We start from the raw sequence: 25392 nt of genomic DNA, 5'->3' as shown, positions 1-25392 counted from the left end.
CCCGCCGTCTTTATTAATTGGTATAAAATAATAAAATAGGTAGCGCAAGCAAGGAAGCAACTCCAAAACAAAAAATATTATTGTCTGCCAAAAAAGTGGTCAAGACACAGAATCCTAATCACATCCTCAAACATATTGCATTACTCATCAAGGTGACACTATTTTTTCCTGTTTATACCTGAGCAGAAGTACCAAGAATATCTCATGGTCCATATCCATTATCACAGAATGAGTACTTTGCACCACGAAATTGAGAGGATACATGACCAAAGCAACAAAAAGAAAGACACAGCATACTGTCAGCTGAACCCTATTCTGAACAAATCCTAAGTTATTGGAAATAACAAAGCCAGCTAGAGCCTATGCCCTTGACCATTTCAGTAGGAACCTTCCCATGACTCAAAGTTTTTGATAAACGACACCCAGCTCCATGTGGAGCTCCAGGTATTCTGGTATATTCTTGCCCAAAAGTATTACGTCGGACTGTGCATTCAACAACTAATGCAAAACAAGGATAAAATTCTTTTGAAATCATATATGAAGTTTTGAACCTTAAATATTTTCACACAGAGCTATGCAAGAAACCAAGGTTTTTGAGTCGCCTAGCCAAGTCGAGTCGCCATGCCTCCGACTAGTGGCTCGCTGCGATTAGTCTGCGACTCGTCGTGATTAATCGCCCCAAGTCGCCCCAGGTGTTAAGAGGAGGAGGAGGAGGAGGAGGAGGAGGATGAGGGGGAAGAGGTGCTGTTGCAGGCGGAGGAGGGGGAAGGCAGCTGCTTGGAGGATACTTCAGCTCGGAGAAGGCAGGAGCAGCTCGTAGGAGCAATGGAGGCGGCGATTCTGATGTGGGATGGGAGCACGCGTCTTGCTCCTCCTCTGTTTCGTGCTACAGAGCTGGCCCAATAGGCCCATTATATAACCCTAGCTTCCAAATAAAATCCAAACCGTCCATATGCTCTAATTTGGACCGTGCATCTGCTCTCCCATGTGCCTTTCTCCTTCGTCTCTTCCGTGCTTCTCGTCGTACAGGCGGCGCACTCCCAGCTTCGTCTCCTCCTCCCCCGCCTCGAACTCTGGCCTCCTCACCTTCCCAGTCTTCCCTCCCTTGGCCTTGCTGAAGCAAGCCGCCCTGCTTTGAGGTCCTAGTCGCCCGACTAGTTGTCGACTAATCGTCGACTAGCCTACCAGCCGCGCGACTCGCTCCTCAAGCCAAGTCGCCTGCGCAAGCCAACCTCGCTCCAACGAATCGGCGATTAGTCGACGATTAGTCGGCGACTCAAAAACCTTGCAAGAAACTATAAATTATAATGCATGCAACATAAACTGAAATGCTGGAAAGCTAAACAAAGCAAGAAATATATGGTGCTTTAATATGCCCGACTGTACAATTTTGCTGCGACAGCATAATCTTTTTTCTTTAAAGAGATATTCCCTAGTGATATAAGCTCTGATGCCACGATTTCCCGTTTAAGCATGGGCTCCTCCTGAACCTACAGAACATCAAAATCAATTCTATGCAGGATACATGTGATACATTATATCTGACAAAACAACCTTAATGTTTGCTGTAAATATATGGAGGAAAAAGGATTTGATTACATAAGCGTATCTTTTCTCAAATTTCTGTGACTGCACAAGCATAATATTTTGAGTACTCGTGATAATCTCCTAACATCCATGCTCAGTATTGTAAGTACAAAAATTACCGCGAAAATTGTCATAAACTGGTACAATGTTTAGGTAACTATTAATATCAACATGGCACATATGCAGATGTCCTCCCCAGCCGCAATGCTCCACAAGTTTTTTCAGAAAAAAATGGTTACGGAAGTGTCCAGTACAGCATGCCACAGCTGCAGCCAGTATGAAAAACAAATGCCAGAAAAGGAAGTACAAAAAAAATTCAGTATGGAAAATAAACAAAGAAAATGGGTACCCAACAAAATTAAATTCATGGACTTGACAAAGCTCAGATGAATGTACAACACCTTAACTAGGAGCTTGATACATTCTGTTGAGTTAGCATCTCTAGCAGCCATAAGAGGTGTCACACCATTTACCATCTTGTTGTACTGGAGAAATATTAAGATATCAGCTCCAATGGTCAATACATAGAACTAAACTGATGAGGCAAGCCTTCAGCAAAGAAAATTGATTCAGTACACCCACAGTAAAATCAGTGAGAATGTTAATTTTATCAAGATAATGCCACAGTAAAATCTGTCTTCTTCTTAAAGATCCATTTGTTTCTATCGCTCACCGATCATCGGGCAAGTCAGGCAAAGTCCATACTTTGTTTTTATACATGGATTCTATCTTGGATTGCATGGCTTCTAGCCATTTGTTGGAATCTGGGCCCGCCATCGCTTCTTCATAGTTCGAAGGTTCACCGTTGTCTAACAACATGATTTCCAGGACAGGGTTGCCATACCATTCTGGTGTGGAACGTGTCCTTGTGGACCTACGAAGTTCAGTAGCAACTTGATCAGAAGTACCTTGATCATCATCATTAATTTCCTCTCCAGTCGGTGTAGGCACCATAGGAACGTTTTCCTGAGCTGCACTACTTTCCGGTTCAAGAGGTAGTACTTCATCGAGTTCTACTTTCCTCCCACTTACTCCTTTCGAGAGAAACTCTTTTTCCAGAAAGGATCCGTTCTTGGCAACAAAGATCTTGCCTTCGGATCTAAGGTAGAAGGTATACCCAATGGTTTCCTTAGGGTATCCTATGAAGACGCATTTTTCCGACTTGGATTCGAGCTTTTCAGGTTGAAGTTTCTTGACATAAGTATCGCATCCCCAAACTTTTAGAAACGACAACTTAGGTTTCTTCCAAAACCACAATTCATACGGTGTCATCTCAACAGATTTAAACGGTGCCCTATTTAAAGTGAATGTAGCTGTCTCTAGAGCGTATCCCAAAATGATAGCGGTAAATCGATAAGAGACATCATAGATCGCACCATATCCAATAGAGTGCGATTACGACGTTCGGACACACCGTTACGCTGAGGTGTTCCAGGCGGCGTGAGTTGTGAAACGATTCCACATTTCCTTAAGTGTGTACCAAATTCGTGACTTAAATATTCTCCTCCACGATCTGATCGTAGGAACTTTATCTTTCGGTCAAGTTGATTCTCTACCTCATTCTGAAATTCCTTTAACTTTTCAAAGGTCTCAGACTTGTGTTTCATCAAGTAGACATACCCATATCTACTCAAGTCATCAGTGAGAGTGAGAACATAACGATATCCTCCGCGAGCCTCAACGATCATTGGACCGCACACATCGGTATGTATGATTTCCAGTAAGTTGGTTGCTCACTCCATTGTTCCGGAGAACGGAGTCTTGGTCATTTTACCCATGAGGCATGGTTCGCACGTGTCAAATGATTCCTAATCGAGAGACTCTAAAAGTCCATCAGTATGGAGCTTCTTCATGCGCTTGACACCTATGTGACCAAGGCGGTAGTGCCACAAGTATGTGGGATTATCGTTATCAACTTTACATCTTTTGATATTCACACTATGAATATGTGTAACATTACGTTCGAGATTCATTAAAAATAAACCATTGACCATCGGGGCATGACCATAAAACATATCTCTCATATAAATAGAACAATCATTATTCTTGGATTTAAATTAGTAGCCATCTCGCATCAAACGAGATTCAGATACAATGTTCATACTCAAACTTGGCACTAAATAACAATTATTGAGGTTTAAAACTAATCCCGTGGGTAAATATAGAGGTAGCGTGCCGACGGCGATCACATCGACCTTGGAACCATTCTCGACGCGCATCGTCACCTCGTCCTTTGCCAGTCTCCGCTTATTCCGCAGCTCCTGCTGTGAGTTACAAATGTGAGCAACGGCACCGGTATCAAATACCCAGGAGTTACTACGAATACTGGTAAGGTACACATCAATTACATGTATATCAAATATACCTTTAGTGTTGCCGGCCTTCTTGTCCGCTAAGTATTTGGGGCAGTTCCGCTTCTAGTGACCCTTCCCCTTGCAATAAAAGCACTCAGTCTCAGGCTTGGGTCCATTCTTCCACTTCTTCCCGGCAACTGGCTTACCGGGCGCGGCAACATCTTTGCCGTCCTTCTTGAAGTTCTTCTTACCCTTGCCCTTTTTGAACTTAATGGTCTTATTGACCATCAACACTTGATGTTCTTTCTTGATTTCAACCTCTGCTGACTTCAGCATTGAGAATACTTCAGGAATGGTCTTCACCATCCCCTGCATATTGTAGTTCAACACAAAGCTCTTGTAGCTCGGTGGGAGCGACTGAAGGATTCTGTCAATGACCGCCTCGTCCGGGAGGTTGATCTCCAGCTGGGACAGGCGGTTGTGCAACCCAGACATTTTGAGTATGTGCTCACTGACAGAACTGTTTTCCTCCATCTTACAACTATAGAACTTGTCGGAGACTTCATATCTCTCGACCCGGGCATGAGCTTGGAAAACCATTTTCAGCTCCTCGAACATCTCATATGCTCCGTGTTTCTCAAAACGCTTTTGGAGCCCCAGTTCTAAGCTGTAAAGCATGCCGCACTGAACGAGGGAGTAATCATCAGCACGTGATTGCCAAGTGTTCATAACATCTTGGTTCTCTGGGATGGGTGCTTCACCTAGCGGTGCATCTAGGACATAATCTTTCTTGGCTTCTATGAGGATGATCCTCAGGTTCCGGACCCAGTCCGAATAGTTGCTGCAATCATCTTTCAGCTTGGTTTTCTCTAGGAACGCGTTGAAGTTCATGTTGACATGAGCGTTGGCCATTTGATCTACAAGACATATTTTGCAAAAGTTTTAGACTAAGTTCATGATAATTAAGTTCATCTAATCAAATTATTTAATGAACTCCCACTCAGATTAGACATCCCTCTAGTCATCTAAGTGTTACACGATCCCAGTCGACTAGGCCGTGTCCGATCATCACGTGAGACAGACTAGTCATCATCGGTGAACATCTCCATGTTGATCGTATCTTCCATACGACTCATGTTCAACCTTTCGGTCTCTGTGTTCCGAGGCCATGTCTGTACATGCTAGGCTCGTCAAGTTAACCCTAAGTGTTCTGCATGTGTAAATTTGTCTGACACCCGGTTGTATGTGAACGTAAGGATCTATTACACCCGATCATCACGTGGTGCTTCGAAACGACGAACTTTAGCAACGGTGCACAGTTAGGGGGAACACTTTCTTGAAATTATTATAAGGGATCATCTTATTTACTACCGCCGTTCTAAGTAAACAAGATGCATAAAACATAATAAACATCACATGCAATTATATAGTAGTGACATGATATTGCCAATATCATATAGCTTCTTCGATCTCCATCTTCGGGGCTCCATGATCATCTTCGTCACCGGCATGACACCATGATCTCCATCATCATGATCTCCATCATTGTGTCTTCATGAAGTTGTCACGCCAACGACTACTTCTACTTCTATGGCTAACACGTTTAGCAATAAAGTAAAGTAATTTACATGGTGTTTTTCAATGACACGCAGGTCATACAAAAATAAAGACAACTTCTATGGCTCCTGCCGGTTGTCATACTCATCGACATGCAAGTCGTGATTCCTATTACAAGAACATGATCTCATACATCACAATATATCATTCATCATTCATCACAACTTCTGGTCATATCACATCACATGACAATTGCTGCAAAAACAAGTTAGACGTCCTCTAATTGTTGTTGCATCTTTTACGTGGCTGCAATTGGGTTCTAGCAAGAACGTTTTCTTACCTATGAATAACCACAACGTGATTTTGTCAACTTCTATTTACCCTTCATAAGGACCCTTTTCATCTAATCCGCTCCAACTAAAGTAGGAGAGACAGACACCCACTAGCCACCTTATGCAACTAGTGCATGTCAGTCGGTGGAACCTGTCTCACGTAAGCGTACGTGTAAGGTCGGTCGGGCCGCTTCATCCCACAATACCGCTGAAGCAAGAAAAGACTAGTAGCGGCAAGCAAGTTGACAAGACCTACGCCCACAACAAAATTGTGTTCTACTCGTGCAATAGAGAACTACACATGGCTCATGATGCCACTGTTGGGGAACGTTGCAGCAAATAAAAAATTTCCTACGGTTTCACCAAGATCCATCTATGAGTTCATATAAGCAACGAGTGAACCCCCGGGACCCTTCCGGTACAATACCGGGTGACCCCAAAACTTTCCCGATGGCCGAAACAGCACTTCCTATATAGTTTTCTTTACCTCTGGACCATTCCGGAACTCCTCGTGATGTCCGGGATCTCATCCGGGACTCCGAACAACATTCGGTTTGCTGCATACTCTTATTCATACAACCCTAGCGTCACCGAACCTTAAGTATGTAGACCCTACGGGTTCGGGAGACATGCAGACATGACCGAGACAGCTCTCCGGTCAATAACCAACAGCGGGATCTGGATACCCATGTTGGCTCCCACATACTCCTCAATGATCTCATCGGATGAACCACGATGTTGAGGGTTCAAGAAACCCCGTATAATATTCCCTTTGTCAGACAGTATGTTACTTGCCCGAGACTCGATCGTCGGTATCCCAATACCTCGTTCAGTCTTGTTACCGGCAAGTCACTTTACTCGTACTGTAATGCATGATCCCGTGACCAGACACTTGGTCACTTTGAGCTCATTATGATGATGCACTACCGAGTGGGCCCAGTGATACCTCTCCATAACACGGAGTGACAAATCCCAGTCTCGATCCGTGTCAACCCAACAGACACTTTCGGAGATACCTGTAGTGCACCTTTATAGTCACCCAGTTACGTTGTGACGTTTGGTACACCCAAAGCACTCCTACGGTATCCGGGAGTTACACGATCTCATGGTCTAAGGAAGAGATACTTGACATTGGAAAAGCTCTAGCAAAACAAACTACACGATCTTGTGCTATGCTTAGGAATGGGTCTTGTCCATCACATCATTCTCCTAATGATGTGAACCCGTTGTCAACGACATCTAATGTCCATTTTCAGGAAACCATGACTATCTATTGACCAACGAGCTAGTCAACTAGAGGCTTACTAGGGACGTATTGTGGTCTATGTATTCACACGTGTATTACGATTTCCGGATAATATAATTATAGCATGAATAAAAGACAATTATCATGAACAAGGAAATATAATAATAATCCTTTTATTATTGCCTCTAGGGCATATTTCCAACAGTCGGGCCACATGTACTGACAACAATAAGTCGTATGGTGACTTACTGACTTTTACACAATATATGTTGCATTTTGCATTTCGATTCAGAAGTGAGATTCCATCGGGAATCAATCATATATGTCTGAATCTAGTAATCCACATGGATATGTAATCACTACATCTATCAACTGCAGAGGTAGATGATTTTGTACTGCCAATGATATAAGTTATCGGAAAGAGATTCCACCTCTAGAGAATAGTTTGGTATCTGTGTGAACCCTTGTGCTACAATACTTGCTCTTTGTTTCACCACCTCGTTATTCTCAATTCTGTTTCCATAAGAAAACTAGTGTAGGTGTTGCTTATGCATACCTTTCCATTTGTGAGCAAGATCATTTCTACCTAGATTATACCCTTTGTTTGAGTTCAGTCCGAGTGTTGTTCACACTTTGCCATGGCCATGGTCTTTGGATCTGAATCACTTGAAAGGTTTTTTCAATCTAGTTGAGAAATGTATGTCGACAATTGTAGACTTTCGGTTATATGTTTCTTCAGAATCTATATATCAATATATAGTTGATGGAAATATCGTTACCCATGGTGACTGCTCGCGATTTCCCAATGCGATTGAGTCGGGTATTCCAATGTCCCGGTCATTGTGTGCACTGTGACATGGGTTGGTGGAGGTTTCCCGTCCACTGGGTGTATGCTACCCATCAGGTGTTTGTCAACGTGAAGTTGACTTGCATTTACTGATTCACAGGCCTTGATATCCTTGCTTGCGAGAAGCTGAATCCTGATGTACTTCTGCCATACATCTCCCCCCGTTGCTTTCAACGGAAAGTGGAGTGGATTTTGTTGGTACCTCCAGTCTTTCAGGCGTACTTTTGCAGGATTGTAGGATTGTGTGACACCTCTATAGTCCGTAAATGAATCTGGTAGGTTATTTGCAATGTGTTGCAAATCTTGTGAACGCATGGTTCAGCTCTTTGAGTACGTGGATTTGAGGCAGAAATGTGTTGAACATTCCACTAATTTCCTGGCATTTGTATGGTACTTGAAATCTCCCCCTAATGCTTGGAAATGTTCCTCATTGAATCAGCATACTGGCCTTGAATAACTCCCCATGTGAGGGGCTTGAGGTATTGACGGCAATACAGTTATTCCTCACATAGATCCCAACTATATGTTGAGGGGCCAATGATGTATGTCGGGTGGTGATATCGGTATGCAACTGAATTACCACAGATAGGAAATACTTGGTAGATTTCCACGTATCAAAGACAGAGGGGAATAATATTATGCAGTTTGGTCATGAGCGTGTAAAACTACATGACTCCAACGTAAAGTTGGTAGGTTGCAATTCCAAAATAAAGATAATGCAATGAGCTTAACTCTTTGGATATGATTCTACCAAACCATTGTAAGTCTAGACATTAGGACAAATTGCTAAACTTCAATCCAAAGGCCATAGAGAATGCCTTCAAGGAGAATTCTGCAATGTTATCCATTCGATTTGCTTGAAATCGATGTCAGATAATGAGCCAATGGTTTCGCGTGAATAAAGCACACACTTAAGACCATCATGTAGATATGTCTTTTAGAACCATGTAATACCTGAATAGTCTACTCAATGGCTGGGAAGAGCCACTTACCTCGACTTGATGCATTCAAGGAGTCTGAGTGGTTCATCATAGAATTTAAGGTGTGGAAGCCTTAAAATTAGCTTCCCTATGTCACTTGTAGTGCGCATAAAATCCAAATGTTATTAGAATTTAGCATCATAATAATCATAAACTATTGGAATTGCTGATAGTTTCTGTTTCAACCCAATGTCTCGATGACCAAGGCGAGTATGCTAAGTTTGTCATGTACAAGACACTCTGGAAAACTATCTCGTACACAACATGTGCTACGGGTTGAGTCGTATGTGTAGTACAATCCAGATGATACACAGAGAATGTGCTTTCCATATCCGGTGCATATGGTAAAGAGAAGTTATTCGAAAATTCGAATCTGAGCCCGAGCTCATCTGCACCTGTGCTCACAAAAAAATCGGAATAAATACTAGAAAAATCAAAAAAATTCAAAAAAAATTGGGTGGTGGAAAATTTGATGCGTGAGGTACGCTCCAATTTTTAAAACATTTGGACTTCTGTGCAGCTCTCAGCAAAAAAGACAAATTGAAGGTCTGTAAAAATGTGTACTGTTCATATACTGTTCTGCTCTGATTTTTCTTTTTTGCTGAGAGCTGCACAGAAGTCCAAATGTTTTGAAAATTGGAGCGTACCTCATGCATCAAATTGTCTACCACCCAAATTTTTTTTGGAATTGTTTGAATTTTTCTGATTTTTTTACGAATTTTTTTTGACCGGGTGCAGATGCACCCGGGCACCGAAACGCCATTCTCGAAGTTATTTCTCTTTATTGTCATCATAAGTTTCGCTATGGAAACTATTTTGATGGATACCTCCATAGTTTAGTAGGGTACAAGTTAAACCTGGGAAGCAATGAAGCATCCCGACGTTACTCGAGTACCCACAGGGATAGTAAATATGACTCGAGTTGAGCCAACAAATACCTCATCGCGTCTAGCGATTTTAAACTATCTCCTTTCTCTCAATGAGAGTGGAAACATTGGACTTCCCTAAGTATAGAGTTTGTGGTGCATATGTCCACAAGGCACATATCATTTTTCATCCGATTAACTCCCGTAGAAATCTATATATGTTGGAAATATGCCCTAGAGGCAATAATAAATTAAGTTATTATTATATTTCCTTGTTCATGATAATCGTTTATTATCCATGCTATAATTGTATTGATAGGAAACTCAGATACATGTGTGGGTACATAGACAACACCATGTCCCTAGTAAGCCTCTAGTTGAATAGCTCGTTGATCAACAGATGGTTACGGTTTCCTGACCATGGACATTGGATGTCATTGATAACGGGATCACATCATTAGCAGAATGATGTGATGGGCAAGACCCAATCCTAAGCCTAGCACAAAGATCGTGTAGTTCATATGCTAAAGCTTTTCTAATGTCAAGTATCTTTTCCTTAGACCATGAGATTGTGCAACTCCCGGATACCGTAGGAATGCTTTGGGTGTACCAAATGTCACAAGGTAACTGGGTGGCTATAAAGGTGCACTACAGGTATCTCCGAAAGTGTCTGTTGGGTTGGCACGAATCGAGACTGGGATTTGTCACTCCGTGTAAACGGAGAGGTATCTCTGGGCCCACTCGGTAGGACATCATCATAATATGCACAATGTGACCAAGGGGTTGATCACGGGATGATTTGTTACGGAACGAGTAAAGAGACTTGCCGGTAACGAGATTGAACAAGGTATCAGGATACCGACGACCGAATCTCGGGCAAGTACAATACCGCTAGACAAAGGGAATTGTATACGGGATCGATTGAGTCCTTGACATCGTGGTTCATCCGATGAGATCATCGTGGAACATGTGGGAGCCAACATGGGTATCCAGATCCCGCTGTTGGTTATTGACCGGAGAACGTCTCGGTCATGTCTACATGTCTCCCGAACCCGTAGGGTCTACACACTTAAGGTTCGATGACGCTAGGGTTATAAAGGAAGTTTGTATGTGGTTACCGAATGTTGTTCGGAGTCCCAGATGAGATCCCGGATGTCACGAGGAGTTCCGGAATGGTCCGGAGGTAAAGATTTATATATGGAAAGTTGTTGTTCGGGTTCCGGAAAAAGTTCGGGTTTTTTCGGTATTGTACCGGGAAGCTTCCAAAAGGTTCCGGAGGATTCCGGAGGGGTTCGGAGGTCCGGAAATTGTTCCACCACGTCCAATACAGTAGCATGGGCTGTAGGGGGCGCCCTAGCCTTAATGGGCCAGGGGCACCAGCCCCCCCAAGGCCCATGCGCATGGGAAGGGGAAAACCCTAAGGGGGAGGGCCTCCACTTGACTTGGGAGGCACTCCTCCCCCCCTTGGCCGCCGCCCCCTCCTCAGATTGGATCTGAGGGGGCCGCCCCCCCTCTCCCTTGCCCCTATATATATGTGGGGGGTGGGAGGGCAGCCGCACCACAAGTTCTGGCGCAGCCCTCCCCCTCTCCCAAGTACTCCTCCTCTCCCGCGGTGTTTGGCGAAGTCCTGCAGGATTGCCACGCTCCTCCATCACCACCACGCCGTTGTGCTGCTGCTGGATGGAGTCTTCCTCAACCTCTCCCTCTCTCCTTGCTGGATCAAGGCATGGGAGACGTCACCGGGCTGTACGTGTGTTGAACGCGGAGGTGCCGTCCGTTCGGCACTAGGATCTCCGGTGATTTGGATCACGACGAGTACGACTCCTTCAACCCCGTTCTCTTGAGCGCTTCCGCTTAGCGATCTACAAGGGTATGTAGATGCACTATCCTTCCCCTCGTTGCTAGTTTCTCCTTAGATAGATCTTGGTGACACGTAGGAAAATTTTGAATTTCTGCTACGTTCCCCAACAGTGGCATCATGATCTAGGTCTATTGCGTAGATTCTTTGCACGAGTAGAACACAAAGTAGTTGTGGGCGTTGATTTTGTTCAATATGCTTACCGTTACTAGTCCAATCTTGTTTCGACGGTATTGTGGGATGAAGCGGCCCTGACCGACCTTACACGTACTCTTACGTGAGACAGGTTCCACCGACTGACATGCACTTGGTGCATAAGGTGGCTAGCGGGTGCCAGTCTCTCCCACTTTAGTCGGAACGGATTCGATGAAAAGGGTCCTTATGAAGGGTAAATAGCAATTGGCATATCACGTTGTGGTTTTGCGTAGGTAAGAAACGTTCTTGCTAGAAACCCATAGCAGCCACGTAAAACATGCAGACAACAATTAGAGGACGTCTAACTTGTTTTTGCAGGGTATGCTATGTGATGTGATATGGCCAAGAAGAATGTGATGAATGATATGTGATGTATGAGATTGATCATGTTCTTGTAATAGGATTCACGACTTGCATGTCGATGAGTATGACAACCGGCAGGAGCCATAGGAGTTGTCTTTATTTATTGTATGACCTGCGTGTCATTGAACAACGCCATGTAATTACTTTACTTTATTGCTAACCGGTAGCCATAGTAGTAGAAGTAATAAGTTGGCGAGACAACTTCATGGAGACACGATGATGGAGATCATGGTGTCATGCCGGTGACGATGATGATCATGGAGCCCCGAAGATGGAGATCAAAAGGAGCAATATGATATTGGCCATATCATGTCACTATTTGATTGCATGTGATGTTTATCATGTTTATGCATCTTATTTGCTTAGAACGACGGTAGTAAATAAGATGATCCCTCATTAAAATTTCAAGAAAGTGTTCCCCCTAACTGTGCACCGTTGCGAAAGTTCGTCGTTTCGAAGCACCACGTGATGATCGGGTGTGATAGATTCTTACGTTCACATACAACGGGTGTAAGCCAGATTTACACACGCGAAACACTTAGGTTAACTTGACGAGCCTAGCATGTACAGACATGGCCTCGGAACACAAGATACCGAAAGGTCGAGCATGAGTCATATAGTAGATACGACCAACATGAAGATGTTCACCGATGATGACTAGTCCGTCTCACGTGATGATCGGACACGGCCTAGTTGACTCGGATCATGTAATCACTTAGATGACTAGAGGGATGTCTATTTGTGTGGGAGTTCATAAGATGAACTTAATTATGTCGTAAGCTCGCGCTTTAGTTCCACCGTTTAGATATGTTCCTAGAGAAAATACAGTTGAAAGTTGACAGTAGCGATTATGCGGACAGAAGAAAGCTTATGTCCTTAATGCACCGCTCAGTGTGGTGAACCCCAAACGTCGTTTGTGGATGTTGCGAACATCGGACGTACACGTTTTGATAACTACGTGATTGTTTAGTTAAACGGTTTAAAGTTGAGGCACCAAAGACGTTTTCGAAACACCGCGGAACATATGTGATGTTTCGAGGGCTGAAATTGGGATTTCAGGCTCGTGCCCACGTCAAGAGGTATAAGACCTCCGACGATTTTCTTAGCCTACAAACTAAGGGAGAAAAGCTCAATTGTTGAGTTTGTGCTCCGATTGTCTGAGTGCAACAATCACTTGAATCGAGTGGGAGTTGATCTTCCAGATGAGATAGTGATGTTTCTCCAAAGTCATTACCACCAAGCTGCTAGAGCTTCGTGATGAACTATAACATATCAGGGATAGATATGATGATCCTTGAGGTATTCGCGATGTTTGACACCGCGAAAGTAGAAATCAAGAAGGAGCATCAATTGTTGATGGTTGATGAAACCACTAGTTTCAAGAAGGGCAAGGGCAAGAAGGGATACTTCATGAAACGGCAAATCAGCTGCTGCTCTAGTGAAGAAACCCAAGGTTGAACCCAAACCCGAGACTAAGTGCTTCTGTAATAAGGGGAACAACCACTAGAGCAGAATTACCCTAGATACTTGGTAGATGAGAAGGCTGGCAAGGTCGATAGAAGTATATTGGATATGCATTATGTTAATGTGTACTTTACTAGTACTCCTAGTAGCACCAGGGTATTAAGATACCGGTTCGGTTGCTAAAGTGTTAGTAACTCGAAATAAAAGAGCTGCGGAATAAACTAAGACTAGCTAAAGGTGAGCTGACGATATGTGTTGGAAGTGTTTCCAAGTTTGATGTGATCAAACATCGCGCGCTCCCTCTACCATCAAGATTAGTATTAAACCTGAATAATTGTCATTTGGTGTTTGCGTTGAGCATAGACATGATTGGATTATGTCTATCACAATACGGTTATTCATTTAAGGAGAATAATGATTACTCTATTTATTTGAATAATACCTTCAATGGTCTTGCACTTAAAGGAGCGGTTTATTGAATCTCAATCGTAGTGATACACATTTTCATGCCAAAAGATATAAGATAGTAATGATAGTACCACTTACATGTGGCACTGCCATGTAAGTCATATTGGTATAAATCGCATGAAGAAGCTCCATGTTGATGGATCTTTGGACTCACTCGTTTTTGAAAAGTTTGAGACATGCGAGCCATGTCTATTGGTGTATACGCATGAAGGAACTCCATGCAGATGGATCGTTTGGATTCACTTGATTTTGAATCACTTGAGATATGCAAATCATACCACATGGGCAAGATGACTGAAAGCCTCGTTTTCAGTAAAATGGAACAAGAAAGCAACTTGTAGGTAGTAACACATTTTGATGTGTGTAGTCCAATGAGTGCTGAGGCATGCAGTGAATATCGTTATGTTCTTACTTCACAGATGATTCGAGTAGATGTTGAGTATATTTACTTGATGAAACACAAGTATGAATTATTGAATAGTTCAAGTAATTTCAGAGTGAAGTTGAAGATCATTGTGATAAGAGGATAAAATGTCTATGATATGATCATAGAGATGAGTATCTGAGTTACGAGCTTTGGCATGCAATTAAGACATTGTGGATATTGTTTCACAATTAATACCGCCTGGAACACCATAGTGTGATGGTGTGTCCGAACATCATAGTTGCACCCTATTGGATATGGTGCGTACCATGACGTCTCTCATCGAATTACCACTATCGTTCATGGGTTAGGCATTAGAGACAACCACACTCACTTTAATAGGGTACCACGTAATTCTGTTGAGATGACACCGTTTGAACTATGGTTTGGAGAAACCTAAGTTGTCGTTTCGTAAAGGTTTGGGGCTGCGACGCTTATGTGAAAAAGTTTCAGGTTGATAAGCTCGAACCCAAAGCGGATAAAATGCATTTTCATAGGACACCCAAAAACAGTTGGGTATACCTCCTATCTCAGATCCGGAAGCAAAAGTAATTGTTTCTAGAAACGGGTCCTTTCTCGAGGAAAAGTTTCTCTCGAAAGAATGAGTGGGAGGATGGTGGAGACTTGATAAGGTTATTGAACCATCACTTCAACTAGTGTGTAGCAGGGCACAAGAAGTTGTTCCTGTGGCACCTACACCAATTGAAGTAGAAGCTTATGATAGTGATCATGAAACTTCGGATCAAGTCACTACCAAACCTCGTAGGTCGACAAGGATGCGTACTGCTTCAGAGTGGTACAGTAATCCTGTCTTGAAGGTCATGTTGCTAGACAACAATGAACCTACGAGCTATGGAGAAGCGATGGTGGGCCCATATTCCGACAATTGGTTAGAATCCATGAAATTCGAGATAGGATCCATGTATCAGAACAAAGCATGTACTTTGGTGGACTTGCCCGATGATCGACAAGCCATTGAGATAATGGATCTTTAAGAAGAAGACGGATGTGGACGGTAATGTCACCGTCTATGAAGCTCGACTTGTGGTGAAGAGTTTTTCACAAGTTCAAGGAGTTGACTACGATGAGATTTTCTCATCCGTAGCGATGCTTAAGTCCGTCGGAATCATGTTAGCATTAGCTGCATTTATGAAATCTGGCAGATGGATGTCAAAACGAGTTTCCTTACCAGTCTTCGTAAGGAAAGGTTGTATGCGATACAATCAGAAAGGTTTTGTCGATCCTAAGGATGCTAAAAGGTATGCAAAGCTCCAGCAATCCTTCTAAGGACTGGAGTAAGCATCTCGGAGTTGGAATGTACACTTTGATGAGATGATCAAAGATTTTGGGTGTGTACAAAGTTTATGAGAAACTTGTATTTCCAAAGAAGTGAGTGGGAGCACTATAGAATTTCTGATGAGTATATGTTGTTGACATATTGTTGATCAGAAATGATGTAGAATTTCTGGAATGCATATAGGGTTATTTGAAAAGTATTTTTCAAGTGAAAACCTAGATTAAGCTACTTGAACATTGAGCATCAAGATCTATGAGGATAGATCAAAACGCTTAATGATACTTTCAAATGAGCACGTACCTTGACATGATCTTGAAAGTGTTCAAGATGGATCAGTCAAAGAAGGAGTTCTTGCCTGAGTCGTAAGGTACGAGGTTAAGAGTTAAAGCTCGACCACGGCAGAAAAGAGAGAAAGGACGAAGGTCGTCCCCTATGCTTTAGACGTATGCTCTATAGTATGCTATGCTAAGTACCGCACCTGATGTGTGCCTTGCCACATGTCTGGCAAGAGGGTACAAAGGTGATCAAGGAGTGGATCACCAGATAGCGGTCAAAATTATCCTTAGAGGAATAAGGATTTGTTTCTCGATTATGAAGGTGATAAAGAGTTTGGCGTAAAGGGTTACGACGATGCAAGCTTTAACACCTATCCGAATGACTCTGAGTAGCAAACCGGATACGTATAGTGGAGCAACCATTTGGAAAAGCTCCAAGTGGAGCGTGGAAGCAGCATTTACAATATGACCTAGAGATTTGCGAAGTACATACGGATGTGAATGTTGTAGATCCGTTGACTAAAACCTCTCTCACAAGCAAAACATGACCAAACCCCAGAACTCATTGAGTCTTAATCACATGATGATGTGAACTAGTTTAGTGACACTAGTAAACTCTTTGGATGTTGGTCACATGGCGATGTGACATGTGAGTGTTAATCACATGGCGATGTGAACTAGATTATTGACTCTAGTGCAAGTGGGAGACTGTAGGAAATATGCCCTAGAGGCAATAATAAATTAAGTTATTATTATATTTCCTTGTTCATGATAATCGTTTATTATCCATGCTATAATTGTATTGATAGGAAACTCGGATACATGTGTGGGTACATAGACAACACCATGTCCCTAGTAAGCCTCTAGTTGACTAGCTCGTTGATCAACAGATGGTTATGGTTTCCTGACCATGGACATTGGATGTCATTGATAACGGGATCACATCATTAGCAGAATGATGTGATGGGCAAGACCCAATCCTAAGCCTAGCACAAAGATCGTGTAGTTCATATGCTAAAGCTTTTCTAATGTCAAGTATCTTTTCCTTAGACCATGAGATTGTGCAACTCCCGGATACCGTAGGAATGCTTTGGGTGTACCAAATGTCACAAGGTAACTGGGTGGCTATAAAGGTGCACTACAGGTATCTCCGGAAGTGTCTGTTGGGTTGGCACGAATTGAGACTGGGATTTGTCACTCCTGTAAACGGAGAGGTATCTCTGGGCCCACTCGGTAGGACATCATCATAATGTGCACAATGTGATCAAGGGGTTGATCACGGGATGATGTGTTACGGAACGAGTAAAGAGACTTGCCGGTAACGAGATTGAACAAGGTATCAGGATACCGACGATCGAATCTCGGGCAAGTACAATACCGCTAGACAAAAGGAATTGTATACGGGATCGATTGAGTCCTTGACATCGTGGTTCATCCGATGAGATCATCGTGGAACATGTGGGAGCCAACATGGGTATCCAGATCCCGCTGTTGGTTATTGACCGGAGAACGTCTCGGTCATGTCTACATGTCTCCCGAACCCGTAGGGTCTACACACTTAAGGTTCGATGACGCTAGGGTTATAAAGGAAGTTTGTATGTGGTTACCGAATGTTGTTCAGAGTCCCGGATGAGATCCCGGATGTCACGAGGAGTTCCGGAATGGTCCGGAGGTAAAGATTTATATATGGAAAGTTGTTGTTCGGGTTCAAGAAAAAGTTCGGGTTTTTTCGGTATTGTACCGGGAAACTTCCAGAAGGTTCCGGAGGATTCCGGAGGGGTCCGGAGGTCCGGAAATTGTTCCACCACGTCCAATACAGTAGCATGGGCTGTAGGGTGGCGCCCTAGCCTTAATGGGCCAGGGGCACCAGCCCCCCCCCCCAAGGCCCATGCGCATGGGAAGGGGAAAACCCTAAGGGGGAGGGCCTCCACTTGACTTGGGAGGCACTCCTCCCCCCCTTGGCCGCCGCCCCCTCCTCAGATTGGATCTGAGGGGGCCGGCCCCCCTCTCCCTTGCCCCTATATATATGTGGGGGGTGGGAGGGCAGCCGCACCACAAGTTCTGGCGCAGCCCTCCCCCTCTCCCAAGTACTCCTCCTCTCCCATGGTGTTTGGCGAAGTCCTGCAGGATTGCCACGCTCCTCCATCACCACCACGCCGTTGTGTTGCTGCTGGATGGAGTCTTCCTCAACCTCTCCCTCTCTCCTTGCTGGATCAAGGCATGGGAGACGTCATTGGGCTGTACGTGTGTTGAACGCGGAGGTGCCGTCCGTTCGGCACTAGGATCTCCGGTGATTTGGATCAAGATGAGTACGACTCCTTCAACCCCGTTCTCTTGAGCGCTTCCGCTTACCGATCTACAAGGGTATGTAGATGCACTCTCCTTCCCCTCGTTGCTGGTTTCTCCTTAGATAGATCTTGGTGACACGTAGGAAAATTTTGAATTTCTGCTACGTTCCCCAACAGTGGCATCATGAGCTAGGTCTATTGCGTAGATTCTTTGCACGAGTAGAACACAAAGTAGTTGTGGGCGTTGATTTTGTTCAATATGCTTACCGTTACTAGTCCAATCTTGTTTCGACGGTATTGTGGGATGAAGCGGCCCGGACCGACCTTACACGTACTCTTACGTGAGACAGGTTCCACCGACTGACATGCACTTGGTGCATAAGGTGGCTAGCGGGTGCCAGTCTCTCACACTTTAGTCGGAACGGATTCGATGAAAAGGGTCCTTATGAAGGGTAAATAGCAATTGGAAACGTTCTTGCTAGAAACCCATAGCAGCCACGTAAAACATGCAAACAACAATTAGAGGACGTCTAACTTGTTTTTGCAGGGTATGCTATGTGATGTGATATGGCCAAGAAGAATGTGATGAATGATATGTGATGTATGAGATTGATCATGTTCTTGTAATAGGATTCACGACTTGCATGTCGATGAGTATGACAACCGGCAGGAGCCATAGGAGTTGTCTTTATTTATTGTATGACTTGTGTGTCATTGAACAACGCCATGTAATTACTTTAATTTATTGCTAACCGGTAGCCATAGTAGTAGAAGTAATAAGTTGGCGAGACAACTTCATGGAGACACGATGATGGAGATCATGATGATGGAGATCATGGTGTCAATGCCGGTGACGATGATGATCATGGAGCCCCGAAGATGGAGATCAAAAGGAGCAATATGATATTGGCCATATCATGTCACTATTTGATTGCATGTGATGTTTATCATGTTTATGCATCTTATTTGCTTAGAACGACGGTAGTAAATAAGATGATCCCTCATTAAAATTTCAAGAAAGTGTTCCCCCTAACTGTGCACCGTTGCGAAAGTTCGTCGTTTCGAAGCACCACGTGATGATCGGGTGTGATAGATTCTTACGTTCACATACAACGGGTGTAAGCCAGATTTACACACGCGAAACACTTAGGTTAACTTGACGAGCCTAGCATGTACATACATGGCCTCGGAACACAAGAGACCGAAAGGTCGAGCATGAGTCGTATAGTAGATACGACCGACATGAAGATGTTCACCGATGATGACTAGTCCGTCTCACGTGATGATCGGACACGGCCTAGTTGACTCGGATCATGTAATCACTTAGATGACTAGAGGGATGTCTATTTGTGTGGGAGTTGATAAGATGAACTTAATTATCCTGAACATAGTCAAAAGATCTTTGCAAATTATGTCGTAAGCTCGCGCTTTAGTTCCACTGTTTAGATATGTTCCTAGAGAAAATATAGTTGAAAGTTGACAGTAGCGATTATGCGGACAGAAGAAAGTTTATGTCCTTAATGCACCGCTCAGTGTGCTGAACCCCAAACATCGTTTGTGGATGTTGCGAACATCGGACGTACACGTTTTGATAACTACGTGATAGTTTAGTTAAACGGTTTAAAGTTGAGGCACCAAAGACGTTTTTAAAACGTCGCGGAACATATGTGATGTTTCGAGGGCTGAAATTGGGATTTCAGGCTCGTGCCCACGTCAAGAGGTATAAGACCTCTGACGATTTTCTTAGCCTACAAACTAAGGGAGAAAAGCTCAATTGTTGAGTTTGTGCTCAGATTGTCTGAGTGCAACAATCACTTGAATCGAGTGGGAGTTGATCTTCCAGATGAGATAGTGATGTTTCTCCAAAGTCATTACCACCAAGCTGCTAGAGCTTCGTGATGAACTATAACATATCAGGGATAGATATGATGATCCTTGAGGTATTCGCGATGTTTGACACCGCGAAAGTAGAATAATATTATGCAGTTTGGTCATGAGCGTGTAAAACTACATGACTCCAACGTAAAGTTGGTAGGTTGCATTTCCAAAATAAAGATAATGCAATGAGCTTAACTCTTTGGATATGATTCTACCAAACCATTTTAAGTCTAGACATTAGGACAAATTGCTAAACTTCAATCCAAAGGCCATAGAGAATGCCTTCAAGGAGAATTCTGCAATGTTATCCATTCGATTTGCTTGAAATCGATGTCAGATAATGAGCCAATGGTTTCATGTGAATAAAACACACACTTAAGACCATCATGTAGATATGTCTTTTAGAACCATGTAATACCTGAATAGTCTACTCAATGGCTCGGAAGAGCCACTTACCTCGACTTGATGCATTCAAGGAGTCTGAGTGGTTCATCATAGAATTTAAGGTGTGAAAGCCTTAAAATTAGCTTCCCTATGTCACTTGTAGTGCGCATAAAATCCAAATGTTATTAGAATTTAGCATCATAATAATCATAAACTATTGGAATTGCTGGTAGTTTCTGTTTCAACCCAATGTCTCGATGACCAAGGCGAGTATGCTAAGTTTGTCATGTACAAGACACTCTAGAAAATTATCTCGTACACAACATGTGCTACGGGTTGAGTCGTATGTGTAGTACAATCCAGATGATACACAGAGAATGTGCTTGCCATATCCGGTGCATATGGTAAAGAGAAGTTATTCAAAAATTCGAATCTGAGCCCGAGCTCATCTGCACCTGCGCTCACAAAAAAAATCGGAATAAATACTAGAAAAATTCAAAAAAATTCAAAAAAAATTGGGTGGTTGACAATTTGATGCGTGAGGTACGCTCCAATTTTTAAAACATTTGGACTTCTGTGCAGCTCTCAGCAAAAAAGACAAATCGAAGGTCTGTAAAAATGTGTACTGTTCATATACTGTTCTGGTCTGATTTGTCTTTTTTGCTGAGAGCTACACAGAAGTCCAAATGTTTTGAAAATTGGAGCGTACCTCACGCATCAAATTGTCTACCACCCAAATTTTTTTTGGAATTGTTTGAATTTTTCTGATTTTTTTTACGATTTTTTTTTTGACCGGGTGCAGATGCACCCGGGCACCGAAACGCCATTCTCGAAGTTATTTCTCTTTATTGTCATCATAAACTTCGCTATGGAAACTATTTTGATGGATACCTCCATAGTTTAGTAGGGTACAAGTTAAACCTGGGAAGCAATGAAGCATCCCGACATTACTCGAGTACCCACAGGGATAGTAAATATGACTCGAGTTGAGCCAACAAATACCTCATCGCGTCTAGCGATTTTAAAATATCTCCTTCCTCTCAATGAGAGTGGAAACATTGGACTTCTCTACGTATAGAGTTTGTGGTGCATATGTCCACAAGGCACATATCATTTTTCATCCGATTAACTCCCGTAGAAATCTATATATAGACATGAAGATTCTTAAGAAAATCACTGTCGGATATATAGAATACATACAAATGAATTTGTATGAAAATGTTGATACAATATATTGTGATATACAATATATGATGACATAATAATCATGTTCTTATTAGAACATCATAAATGGAAGAAATAAATAGATCACTAAGGAGACTAAGGGACTAAATGTATAGTCTCCAAACATGTCGGTTGATGCATATTCAACCATCATGCTCTCCATGCTCATAGAGTCTCGTGATAGCTTGATGGTGTCAGGTTGAGGGTTTGAAGTGAGTTTCAAACCATTACCCTTGAGGTCCTTTGCGTCCCGATGGCGTGGTTTGGATTGCAGGCACTATCCCATGGGATGCAAGACTGATCTTGATATCCATGACCCGCTTAAGTGCGTTGTGGCCATTGAGGGCAAGTGCCTCACATTGTTAGCCATCGATTATTTATAGGGGCAAGCCAGAGATAATTAATTTACAAGAAGTAAATTAAAAACCATCATGGTTTTGTAATAAGAATGTAAAAATTCGACTCAAGTGTATAATTTGAAAATGCTCAACCTCAATTGTGGGAACATAACACATTGAAGATCATTCGGATCTCACAGTAATAGAGATAGTCTGCACATGGGCAGTAGATCCAACTCATTACCTTGTGTTTTTCTAATATAATGAGGGAGATGTTATTGTCAAAAATTTACAAGTTTGTTGTGCGGGAGAAATCAATCTCGACCGCTATGGCATGTTCATGAAGAATGGCAATGTGGTAAACACAAAGAACATATCATCTCCGGTGAAAAACTGATAATTTATTTATATTACAGATTGTGTAATATAAATACAAATTAATGTTGCAAAATTAATAGATTTCAAGAAAGGTGGCTCGAAATCATTAATGCGAATCTCAAAATGCTAAGGATGACACCTTGAATTTTGCATATGTATTTGCAAGAAATTGAAAATCTCAATTGCAAATAGACGTATTAATCTCGACATGTGATTAACATGAAAATAGATACATCATAGAAATATTCCGGAATACCACGTACTCAATGGAGAAACAGTACTGCAGTGGTACTGAATTTAACTTTGCAAGAGATTAAAATCTCGATTGCAAATAGATGTAATTTATCTCAACACTTGACAAATGTGAAAATATAACAAACTAAAAACAGGGATAAAATCACTGTTAAAAGTTGTTGTTAGAACTAATTTTCTGAAAAGAAAAGAGTAAACTAGTAAAGCAAATACTAGTACAGGAGTGTTGATGACTCAACTAGTAAAGCAATTAAGCAAACACTAGTACGGGAGTGCTAATGACTCAACCGCATGCAGGTAAGCCACGTAGTAGTACACGTATGTGCGGCAGTCCACGACCTGGTCAATCGAGTACAGATAAGGAGAGAGACATTCCCAATTACTCAATCCCCATCCTCACCAGACTAACAGGCAGAGACTGACTTCCATGGCCGACCGGTGCCACCTCCAGCCACGCTGCCACGGCGTTCATCGGCGACGGGTGGAGGGACCAAGTGCTCCATCGTCTTCCTCGGGAGAGGAACCACCAATGAGGTCGTGGCTGGAAGCCACGCCGGTGGAGACGCCGTTTGCGGCACCGTTCGTGAGGCCGAGCGCCGCGGGGCTCCATGTGCCGGAGCGGCCGCTCGACGGCGAGCTCGCCAACGGGACGCCAAGGGCCATGAGACGGCGGCGAGCGCCCGAGTGCGGCGAAGGCTGAGGAGTTGCAGGCGCCGGGGTCAGCAGGCGTGGCGCGACGCGACGGCGTGGGTGTTGACGCCCGCGGTACTACTGGAGCAGCTCAGAAGGGGCTCGTAGGGCGAGAGCCGTGTCGTGCCTCCGCATTGGAGGCCGCGGTCGTGCCTCAACCATGCTCCGCGTTGGGAGTCACCTCCTCTGCCGGGGGTGTTGCGCCGGAGGGCGCTGCCTCCCTGAGCTGAGGTCGTGCCATGGCCACCACTTCGCGGGTTGCGCGCCTCTCTGTGAGCGGGCGCGACCGTTGCCGTGGTCCCCTGCGCTCGTAGGGGCAAGGCCGAGGCCAGGCGCGGGGTGTGCCGGGAGGAACGACCGCACCTTTTGCTCGTCGCGCGTGCGTCGGATGGCGCAGCCGAGGGCCCGACCACCGCAGTGCTTTGCGACGAGGCTGAACTCCACGCCGTGGGGAGCCGTGCAAGAGGGCTGTCTGTCAGTCTCGTGGGCGGGGCGCGCGAGGGCGGCCACGGCGATGGACGGAGCGCGGGAGCGCGGCCACGGGCGGGGCGCAGGTGGCCACGCGGGCGGGCGCGGCCTGGCGCTGCCGGCTGTATGGCGCGGTTGCGGCGTACGCCAGTGCCAGGGGCCGATGATACGACACAGTTGCTGATGCTAATGCTTTCTACAGTGGAAAAACACGGTGAAGAACCTTTTTTTCTTCTCATGTGGTGCCTTTTTGCATCAGTCTGTTGATTGATCTTCTGGCCTTGGTGATCTTTGAATCAATGGATGCCAACGCCCACTTATTCTGTTGTCGATTCAGGAATAGAGTCGACGGCGGCTGGGTAGACGCCCTGTTTCTTCTGATTTTGGCCGAACACCTATGATTTTCTTTCTTCGATTTGCTCTTTCTGTATGCACTTGATGAAGTAACTCACGTGAGTGCATAGCGTAAACCAAGAAGAGAAAACAATCAAATCAATTGTTAGATCATTGATGTTAATCACAAAAGATAAGAAATTTGCTTTCTCCTGATCGATCTCTTGAACGGCGGTGCATCTCTGCAGTGGGCGGCTGATTTCTCCAGCGATCTGGCCATGATCGGCAATCTTCGGAAGGAAGCCCAGCAGTGGGGGTTTCGCCGGAAGCGGTTCCATGCGCCATCCCTTCTGCGCTGGATACTCTTCTCACCGCCGCTGGCCGCAAAGGGCCTGTGAGTGAACGGGCCCCTATTCACTTGATGATGGGATTACATATATAGCCCCTGAAGGGATACGACCGAAGGAATGTGAGGCAACCGCCTCGGTTAGAAAAAGCAAGGATTATTTTGCACTGGAGTGTTATCCACCGCACCTCTATGTAACCTTCAGTAGCATCAGAGCGTCACCCTGCTGGCGACAAGCTTTTGGCCAGTGAGGCCGCATTTTTCTGCATTTATTAGCATCTAGCAAAGCCTTTCTTCCGTCGCCCATGTGAAGCCAACAAAGGCTCCTGTCTGAGAACAAGACTGCATCATCAGGATCAAGCTGCATTGCCTACATTACACAAGACAAATCGACAGTTCAGCTTACTAAGTTTATTTTAACTCAAATTGAATTAGTTAACTGGATAAAAAAAAGTTAGGAAGCTGTCAACACTCAAACAAGAAATCTACACATTTTTTATTCATACTAGCCTACATAAAATACAAATTAGCAAGTCTACAAAAGCCAGCCTAACATACATTTACTAAATATATAGCACAATGTTAAAGTACACTCATTTATTCTATTCTAGTCCTAACAAGAAAAATCTGCACATAGCTGCAGAGTAACTTTTGAACTAAATAACTTACATTAAAAAGCTTGCTTTTCCATTATCCCACTCGTTCATTATAGTCATCCCTGTGTTTTTTTCCTGACTGTGAGGCAAAGGCCACTCCCTCC

The 25392-nt window shown here is 43.7% G+C and overlaps 1 protein-coding gene across 1 annotated transcript in view; it reads right to left on the bottom strand.

The window, feature by feature from the left end:
• LOC119318263 (small glutamine-rich tetratricopeptide repeat-containing protein 2-like) overlaps positions 1-25392 on the bottom strand; it is a 29176-nt gene that overhangs the window by 1539 nt on the left and 2245 nt on the right. The window contains exon 3 of the mRNA XM_037592794.1: positions 24832-25002. Within this exon, the coding sequence (XP_037448691.1) occupies positions 24832-25002 (171 nt within the window). The remainder of the gene's footprint in view (positions 1-24831; positions 25003-25392) is intronic.

The sequence above is a fragment of the Triticum dicoccoides genome, chromosome 1B (genome assembly GCF_002162155.2).
Source record: "Triticum dicoccoides isolate Atlit2015 ecotype Zavitan chromosome 1B, WEW_v2.0, whole genome shotgun sequence".
NCBI lineage: Eukaryota > Viridiplantae > Streptophyta > Magnoliopsida > Poales > Poaceae > Triticum > Triticum dicoccoides.
The sequence above is the reverse complement of the archived record's forward strand: the minus strand, read 5'-3'. Positions and strand labels throughout refer to the sequence as shown.